Here is a 10164-nt window from a genome sequence, read left to right on the forward strand (position 1 = left end):
CAAGTTGTTTTATGCTGTAAAATATTAGAGAAAATACCCTGTTATATACTAGTAACATTGTTAAGAGTTATCCTTTTTAATGTATAGGTGGTGGTCGAAATCCAGTAACTCCTCGATACATGCGACATTTTAATATTGTAACAATCAATGAGTTTAGTGATAAATCCATGTTTACCATCTTCTCTAGGATCTTAACCTGGCATTTAAAAATTTGGTAAGTAATTTAAGGTGTGTTTGTTTTTCCATTACGGGGCATAAAATCTTTTAAAAATGTATCAATATAAGTAGTGGTTCTTAAACATTTCCGCCAAAGCATCCCTAGGTGAGGAAAAAGAGAACACGTAACATTGCTCCCCTCCACTGCTCCCATCACCAGGTATGGGAGCACAACACAGAGGGGCCAGAGTAGTCTTCTCTTTTTCCTTTTTTTGTCTGAAGTCTTGGATTTTAGCCTAAAAATCTATAAAAAATGTATATTCTTCTGTATAATATGTCCATGTTAGAATTATCAATATTTTGAATTTTCACCACATAGTGTAATTAATGCTGGAAAGATATGCTAGATTTATCCTGTGCCTTTGATACCCATAGTAGAACTCTTGAGTTCCCTAGGGGTGGCCATGTCCAGGTTTGAGTATGGCCTTGGAGCCTGTACCCTGGGAAATGTTGCTCCTGGCTCTGGACACAGTGCTTCTCCACAAGATACACAAAAGTCGGGGAGCCAAGTGGAGCTGAGCAGTGCAAGTGTGGCCTCCCTGCTGGTCATTCTCAGGGAACTGTCATTGTTTGCCCTTGCCGTGATGATGGAGGAGGACAGTGGGCTGCTCCTCAAGGCAGAAGTTAAAGATAGCCAGTTTTTCCAAATGAATGTTCTCTCCCCAGTTCTCTCTATTCCAGTCATGCCCTTTGCCCTTTATTGTCCCGGCTCACTATTTCTTTCACTTTCTTTTTCACTCTTCTTTTTCTTTTTCTGTTTTCCTTACTTTTTCTATGTTTGTATTTTCTTTCTTCTGTTTCTCTGAAAATACCTGTTTCACCAGGGTTCTTCAGGGATTCTATCTATATGCAATTGAGAATGCCAGGGAGTGAAAGAAAGAGGTTAGGACACATTGTCCAGGGGTGCTGGGTTTGAGTTTTGTAATCTGGGTTCCTTGGCTGCCTCTTCTATTCACTCAAGTAGTTTTAAGTTCATTAAATTGGTCCTGCTTACTCATGGAGTTCCTTTGGACAGAAAATAAAATAATGAATGGAAAGTAGCTTTAAAAGAAGTAAAAATTCTATTATTATAACAAGAAATGGTAATTCTCTAAACTAAATCAATTGATTTAACCAGAATAAAAATTTTAGGCTAGGGGCCGGCCCGTGGCTGAGGGGTTAGGTTCGAGCGCTCTGCTGTGGCGGCCCAGGGTTCGGATCCAGGGCGCGGACATGGCACCGCTCGTCAGGCCACATTGAGGCAGCATCCTGCATGCCACAACTAGAAGGACCCACAACTAAAATATGCAACTATGTACTGGGGGGCTTTGGGGAGAAAAAAATAAAAAATAAAAAAAAAAGCCAGAGGAAAAAAAAACAAGATTAAAAAGAAAAAATTTTAAGCTAATCATGCTAAATATTATTTGTGTATTATAATTCTATATTTGCTAACATTTTTCTTTCTTTTTATTTAAAATCATTTTTTTAAGTTATAAGTTTCCAGACGATTTTCTAGATTTGACCACACAAATTGTAAATGGTACAATGACTCTGTATAAAGAAGCAATGAAAAATCTCTTGCCTACGCCAGCCAAATCTCACTACTTGTTCAACCTCCGAGACTTCTCCCGTGTCATTCAGGGCGTTTGTTTGTCAAGACCAGAAACAGCAGAAACCAAAGAAGTGATCAAACGTCTTTGGGTTCATGAGGTAGATTTCTGTGTCATTGAAATATGATTATGCAAGAAATAAAGATTTTATCGTGCCAACAACTGGGTAAAAAGAAATATTTGATAGCTTATATTGTTGAAATGCATTCAGCTATTTGGCATTAAGAAGGCCAATGGTCAAGATAATTTTTTAAAGTATTTAATACTAATATATTTTAGGATGTTTAAAATGCTTTATCTCCCATTTTTAGGAATTTCTGTTGATTTATAGGATATTTTGAAGTAGATATCACTTTGGGTCAATCTTCTTTAAGGGAGTTAAAAATAGCCAACTAATCGGAAAGTGGGAGGAAAAATGTTCTTCCATTTTTATTATATGAAGAATATAGTTATTTTAATTTTAATAATGTAGTTAAGAAATCTAGAAAATGGGAATGTGCTGTTGTGTTAAAAGCATGTCCTACAGAGACATAAATTTCAAAAGGGCTTTTAAAAATTTCATTTCTGTAGGCTTTTTAGAGCTACGATTTGAATTCCTAAATCTTCCCGCATTCAAATATATGACTAAGTGAAGGTACATTCCACTCGGAAATTTTGGCCACAGCAAGGTCCCTGAAAGTAATTCTTTGGAAAAGTATGGTCTTTGGATTCTTACTGCACTCCGCTGTAGGTCACATAATTGCCTGAGTGGGATCCATATTCTGGGACATGGGCACAGGCTGTACGTCTTTAGGTTACGTGGGTAATAGAAATCTGCTGAAAGATGGAGAAGGAGAAAGGCAAGACGAGGAGAGGTCGTTGACTTCATTGAAGGAGTGCATTGTCTAAGGCAGCATTTTGTCAGGGGCCAAGTCTTACTCTAGGAAGCATCTAGCATCCTCCACCTCAGGATTTTTACCCTTGATTTCCTTCTGCCTAGAACATTCTTCCCTTCATTATCCACAAAGCTTTCCCACTTATCTCCTTCAGGTCTCTGCTCAAATATCCCCTTTCCATAGGAGCTCGCCTTGGGCCATCTCTACCCCTACAGCTCTTTGTCCTTTGTTTCACTTAATTCTTCATAACACTGAATGTCGCTTGACACTGTCTATATTTTTGCTTACTTGTTGTCTCTACTTGAATAGAAGCTTTATGAGAGCAGCAATTTTATTTATTCACTGCTTTTCCCAATGCTTGACACATAGCAAGTGCTCAGTAAGTACTGTTGAATGAGTGCATAAGGGAGAAGGCAGACAGTCTTACAATATGTAACGTGCTTCATCACTTGGGCTCATACACGCCATTGCTTTCTTCCAGCTATGGGAGTAGTTCATGTGTGCCATTGGATTTTTGTGATGTTTACAGTTACATTTTAGCATTTTTCAGATGCTTGGATGTCAGATTATTGAGTTCTGACAATGACTGTTGAGCTTTTCAGGCATTTAATGAGGTTCATAATATAATAGCTTGTAATTTTTAGTGACTACTTCATATTAATTATAATGAAATGAGTTTAAGTCCTCAGCTCAAAACCTTGCAGGAACACCCTACTTCACAGGGAGGAATTCAGAACAAAGACCTGTGGCCTGTAAGACCTTGTATGTGCAGCTCTCCCTGCTTCCCCTCAGGCTGCGTCCTGCTCTCACCCACCTTCACCCTTCACCAGCAGCGCAGGCCTCCTGGGCTGTTCTCTCTGCCTGCAGCGCTGTTCCCCAGATACTGATCCTCTGGGCCAGCTTCCTCCTGCCTTTGATCAAATCTCTCCTTCTCGATGAGGCCCACACTGACCGCCCTATAGAATACTGCAGCCTCACATGCCACTAGCAGTTCCAGTCTTTCTTGACTTGCTCTGTTTTTCTTCTTTCCATAACATTGGTCAACTTCCAACGTGCCATAGAAGTCATGTGTTGTGTTTATTGTGCACCTCCCTCAGCAGCACGCAAGCTCTGTGAGGGCAGAGATTTCTTTTTTTTCTCACTGATTATCCACAGTGCTGAGAACAGTGCTAGACACATTGTTTTCAACATTTCAAAAAATATGAAATGATTGAACTCAACACTCTCATTTGTGCTCCATTTCTGTTCACTCAAAAAAGATTTCTTAAGGGTCTAATGAATGTCAGCCACTACTTTATGGCTTTTTCCTTTCCAGACACTTTTGCCAAACTAGAAGTCGTAATATAATTTTACTAAAGAGATTTCAAAGTATAAAACTGGCTTACTATTTTGCATTCCCTTTGGCTTCTGCATGGCGCTCCGGCGCTAGTCTGTATAACATCTGGTTGGCTTGTTAAATATAGATATTCTGCACAAACAACCAAAGAAAAAATATATAAATTCAATTTCATCAAAGTTAAACATTTCATGCTTTGAAGGATGCTATGTAGGAAGGAAAAGACAACCCATGGAATGGGAGAAAATACTTGTAAATCATATATCTGATGAATGTCTACTGTCCAGAATACATAAAGAACTATTACAACTCAACAGTATCAGATAAATAACCCAAAATAAAAGTGGGCAAAGGTTTGAATGGACGCTTCTCCAAGGATGATATAGAAATGGCCAATAAGCACATGAAAAGATAGTCAACATCATTATTCATTAGGGAATTCAAAACTGCAGTAAAGTACCCCTCATACCCACTAGGATGACTGTAATCAAAAAGACAGATAATAGGGCCAACCCTGTGACCTAATGGTTAAGTTCAACGTGCTCTGCGTGGGTGGCCTGGGTTCAGTTCATGGGCGTGGACCTACACTACTCATCGGCCACCATGCCACCACATACAAAATAGAGGAATATTGGCATCTGTTAGATCTATTAACAGAGCTAACATCTGTTAACTCAGGGTGACTCTTCCTCAGCAAAAAAAAAGATAGATAATAATAAATGTTGGTGAGGATGATGGAGGAATTGGAAGCCTCATAATTGCTTGTGCAAATGTAATATGGTGCAGCTGCTTTGGAAAACAGTTTGATAGTTCCTCAGAATGTTAAACATAGAGTTAGCATATGACCCAGCACTTCCACTCCTTCCAGGAGAATTGAAAACATATGTCCACACAAAAATTTGTACACAAATGTTATTAGCAGAATTATTCATAATAGCCAAAAAGGGGAAACAACTCAAATGTACATCAGCTGATGAATGGACAAACAAAATGTATGTGTGTGTATACACACACACACACACACAATGGAATTTTATTCATCTCTAAAAAGAAATACTGATACATGCTACAACATGGATGAACCTAGAAAACATGCTGAGTGAAAGAAGCCAGACCCCAAGGGCCACATATTATGTGATTCCATTTATATGAAATGTCCAGAACAAGCAAATCCATGGTGACAGAAAGTAGATTAATGGTAGCCATGGGCTGTGCTGGCAGAGGGGAGGATAATAAGGAGTGACTGCTAGTGGGTACAAAGATTCTTTTTGGGGTGATGGAAAAGTTCTAGAATTAGATAGTGGTGGTGGTTGCACAACTTTGTGAATATTCTAAAAGCCGTTGAATCACATTCTTTAAAAGAGTAAATTTTACATGTGAGTAATATATCAGTTAAAACAATCTGTAATCAAGGCTTTGAGGCAAATCAATTCAAAGCACAAATACAATATAAATATGCCAGAAATGACCTCCCTTGCAATAATTTAGATTTATAATAGAAAATTTTACATGCCTGCTTTTAAAAATGTAAGACATGCTGATAGAATAATAGTCCCCTGGGGCGGAGGGAGGAGGACAGACATCAACAGAAGTGAGAATGAGGGAGCCTGCCAAGGTGCTGGGAATGTTCTAGATCTTGATCTTGGTGGTAGTTACATGGCTGTATAAATGTTTAAAAAGTCTTGGAACCTTACCCTTAAGATTTTTGTAAGTTATATACGGAAATGAAGAAAGAAAAAAGAAAGGATAAACTCAGGCACTGTCCTCAAATCGTTCAAGTCAGCAAGTCCAGAGTGGGGCCCTGGAATCTGCATTTTAGCAAGTACCTCAGATGATTCAATGCAGATGTGTTGATGATCTTTGAGGAAACATTGCCTTAGGTTTTGCGAAATTGCCAGCTAGATAATAATATACTTGATTCATGCTTAGGCTGATGCCTGATACGTGAGGTTGGCTCAATTTAGTTCCTTCCTCTCATAGGAATATTGTATGAGGTCTTTGGTACCTCAGTGCAAGGGGGTGACTATTGGCATATGTGGGGAATCTAGATTATCCTGTAGAGAAATAGCTTTTAAACTGGTTGGAGTGGAGGACTGGGGGCAACTTAAATCATTTGCCTCTACAGCCACTAGTACTAGAAAAAGGGATAATACTATTATGTCATCAACTTGACAACAGTGAAAACACTACAGTCATTATTCTTGAACACCATTATGCTGAATCCAAGGCAGGATGTAATAGTTATATTTATCAGTTCTATAGTGTTTCCACATACGTTGTCATTCTATTTTTGCCATATGAGATTTGTAAGGTAGGTGTTACTACTTCCGCTTTATAGGTAAAGATGCTGGTGCAGACAGGTTTAAGTAATTTGCCCAAAACAGCATAGCGGAGTCAGGACTCAAAGTCAGAAGTTTTGCCAACGAAAATCTACATTGCTCATGTCGCATGTGTGTGAGTCTGCTAGTGCTGCCGTAACAGAAATACCACAGACTGAGTGCCTTAAACAACAGAAATTTCCTCACAGCTCTGGAGGCCAGAAGTGGAAGATCAAGGGGCCGTTAGTGCTGGTTTCTGGTGAAAGCTCTCCTCCTGTCTTACAGACGGCCGCCTTCTCACGGTGTCCTCACACGGCCTTTCCTCCATGTGCCCGCAGAGAGGGAGCCAGAGCTCTGGTGTCCCTTCCTCTTCTTTTAAGGACACCAGCCCTATTGGACTAGAGCCCCAACCTTATGACTTCCTTTGACCTTAATTACCTCCTTAAAGCACTTCTCTCCAAATACTGTCTCTTTGGGGCGTTAGGGCTTCAACACATGTATTTTTGGAGGATAGAGTTCGGTCCAAACAGACAGTAATGACGGGACACTCATAACACTTTGAGGAAATAGTTAATTAATGTAGCAAGGCTGATTAACTATTTCTTGCAGCTCCATAACCTGTGCCTATAATCAGAGATTTATTTTAGTAGGTTGCTCTCTGCAATGACTTACAGCAAAAATAATTATCAAATGTCCAAAACAAACTTCCCCTCCAGGTAAGACATTCTCTCTTTTTCTAGAAAATGTGCTTTTTAAAAAACAAGTAATATCTATTGATTTCCCAATAATTTTCAAAATGTTATCTGGCTTGGAAAAAGGAAATCACCGTAGGGGAGTTGGAGACCCCTAGGTACCAGTGCCCAGCTCTGTTATCCATAGTTGAGTGACCCGCAAGGCCGTCACTCACCTTCTCTAGTCCTTGTCTTTCTTTCTCTAGTCCTTAATACTCTTCGCATCTCTACAGTCTGCTTCAGTCCCCCAAATTACCTTTATTTATTGACAACAATGTAGCTGTGTATTATTCCAAATATATATGATCAAAACTAATATTTAAAACAAACATTATTATGAGTCAGTCATGATTGTTTGGACATGCTTTTAATAAACCCACAGAAATTTTCTGAGAGTGCTTTGTATATTACTTGAGGTTAGCACAGAAATAAAACTAAAAAAATAGAAGAATCAGTTCCTAAAGCTGCTTTTTAATTACTATACAGGTCCTTAGAGTGTATTATGATCGCCTTCTGGATAATTCAGACAGAAGTTGGCTTATCAACTACATTCAAGAAATTTTGGAACAATATATGCATGAAGATTTTCATGAGCTTTTTCGAAGTTTGGATTTTAATAATGATGGAATAGTGGAAGAAGATGATTTACGCAGCTTAATGTTTTGTGATTTCCATGATCCCAAGAGGGAGGATACCAACTACAGAGAAATTGCAGATGTGGATAATCTTCGAGTGATAGTAGAAGCTCACCTGGAAGAATACAACAACATAAGCAAAAAAACCATGAACCTTGTCTTATTCCGATTTGCCATAGAACACATCAGCAGAATTTCCAGGATCCTGAAGCAGCCTCGCAGCCATGCTCTTCTGGTTGGTGTTGGAGGGAGTGGAAGGCAGTCTGTCACTAGATTAGCTGCCCACATGGCTGATTATTCAGTTTTCCAGGTTGAAATCACCAAGGGCTATGGTACCGCTGAGTGGCGTGAAGATTTAAAAGTGATCTTAAGGAAGTGTGCTGAAGGTGAGGTGCAGGGAGTCTTCCTGTTTACAGATACTCAGATTAAAAGGGAGTCATTTCTAGAAGATGTCAACAATCTGCTAAATGCTGGGGAGATTCCAAATCTCTTCGCAGTAGATGAGAAGCAGGAAATATGTGAAAAGATGCGTCAGTTGGATCGCCAACGGGATAAAACCAAACAAACAGACGGAAGCCCCATAGCTCTTTTCAACATGTTTATTGATCGCTGCCGCAACCAACTGCATGTTGTGCTCGCCATGAGTCCCATTGGAGATGCATTTCGGATTCGACTTAGAAAGTTCCCTGCTCTTGTTAACTGCTGTACCATTGACTGGTTTCAGGTATTGCCTTGTAAATTTTAGATAGAGTTCTAGAAATGTTGAATCTCCATCATTATCATGACATTTTATAGACTTCCCCTAAAAAATGTAGTTTAGCAGAATTTTCTGATCAATAACAATGCACTTTATGAAATTATAATTCAAGAAATCATGATAATAGAAAGACATTTTATTTCTAGTGTCTATAGTCATTAACCTCAATATATTGTAGAAAGTTTGAGGATAAATTTGTACATCAATCAGGGTCCTGACAGGAAACAGAGAGCACACTGGAAGGCTTCACTGAGGAAAGCTGAATGAAGGACTGTTCAGGGAGGTGCAGGCAGGGTGAAAGGAACAGAGAGGGAATCGGGGAGCAATCAGGAAGTGGTGGAGCATAGCAGGAAGTTGTTACCACAGCTGGACATAAAAGGGCATAGGGAGGAAAGAGTTACTGGAGCTTGGAGCTGTGGAAGTAGGATGCCTGACAGGAATAGAAACCCAAAACCTAGAACTCAGTTCCTGCTAGAAAGAAAGGGAGGGTATAAATACCTCTACCTCTTTCTTCTTCCACCCTCCAATCTCTTTCTGTTAGCCCAACCCAACAAGAAGTCAAAAGGAAGAAAGCCAGAGGGACACTTTTTGAGGTAAACTACAGTATCAGGAAATACAGAGCACAGTGGACAAGGGTGGCAGGTAAGAAATTTGTGGGCTGTGGCAGAGATCCTGTGAGTGAGGTCCAGCTCACGAGCATTTTTGACCTTGAGGAATTTACACAGCTCCTCTATGTCTGCACTTCCTGCTGAGATTAGTTATTTCATGCAAAACATTTTTATTGAACCCTTGCTCTGTAGCCACTCTTATTCTAAAAGCTGGAGATGAAGAGGGAAATGAAACACAGAAGTCTTCTGCTCTCCTTAAGCTTACTTTCTGCAGACAAACAAATTAGCAAAAAGTAATTCCATCATACAGGGTAGAATATAGGGAGTAAAAGGCTTTCTGAATAGGTGACCTTTAAGAGGAAACATGAAAGACAAAACACGCCAGTCCTGAGAGGATCTGGGCAGAGAGAATCAACTAGTGAAGGCAAGGGGAGCTATAGAAGGAATGAGTGGGAGAGAAGAGCAGGCGACGAGAGCAGAGTGACTAAGGGAAGTAGGAGAGTTGAGGGCAGAAGGGTGGGAAGGGCCAGATCAGGTAGAGACTCACAAGTTGGTTTTGGATTTTATTTTAAGTATGCTGGGAAGTCTTCGAAGGATTATAAATTGGGGAGTGTGCTGTGAGAGTGATCTTGAAAAGATCACTCTGGCAGCTGTGTGGAGCAGACAAGCTGGGAGACCAGTTAGAACCCTATTGGAATATTCCAACCGGATGTTAATAGAGAGGTGAACTGGTTGTAGATATGGAAAGAAGGGAAAGGATTGGGAAGCTCTTTTAGGGCTGGTGCCTAAAGAACTTGCTTACAGGATGGATGTAGGGTTGAGGAAGAGGAGAGAGATCAAGGATGATTCCTGCGTTTTGACTTGAGCAACTGGGTGGATACTAAGTGGTGATGTTTACTAAGCTGGGGAAGACTGCAACCATTTTAGGAGAGATAAGAGCCACATTTTGGACTTGCTGAGTTTGAGATGCCTGTAAGAGAAATCAAGAAGGTAGCTGGTCTTATGATTCTGGAGTTTAGGGGAAAGGATAATAACATTTACCTCAGAGAATTGTTGGGAGAATTAAATGAGAAAATAGCAGTAGTAGAATGCACACAGA

The 10164-nt window shown here is 39.8% G+C and overlaps 1 protein-coding gene across 1 annotated transcript in view; it reads left to right on the forward strand.

Moving 5' to 3' along the window:
- The window catches only part of LOC124233445 (dynein axonemal heavy chain 7-like), a 234964-nt gene that overhangs the window by 132897 nt on the left and 91903 nt on the right, over positions 1–10164 (forward strand). The window contains exons 39-42 of the mRNA XM_046650549.1: positions 88–214; positions 1686–1905; positions 7552–8424; positions 9276–9358. Of these exons, the coding sequence (XP_046506505.1) occupies positions 88–214; positions 1686–1905; positions 7552–8424; positions 9276–9358 (1303 nt within the window). The remainder of the gene's footprint in view (positions 1–87; positions 215–1685; positions 1906–7551; positions 8425–9275; positions 9359–10164) is intronic.

The sequence above is a fragment of the Equus quagga genome, unplaced genomic scaffold, assembly GCF_021613505.1.
Source record: "Equus quagga isolate Etosha38 unplaced genomic scaffold, UCLA_HA_Equagga_1.0 203_RagTag, whole genome shotgun sequence".
In the NCBI taxonomy this organism is placed as follows: Eukaryota; Metazoa; Chordata; class Mammalia; order Perissodactyla; family Equidae; genus Equus; species Equus quagga.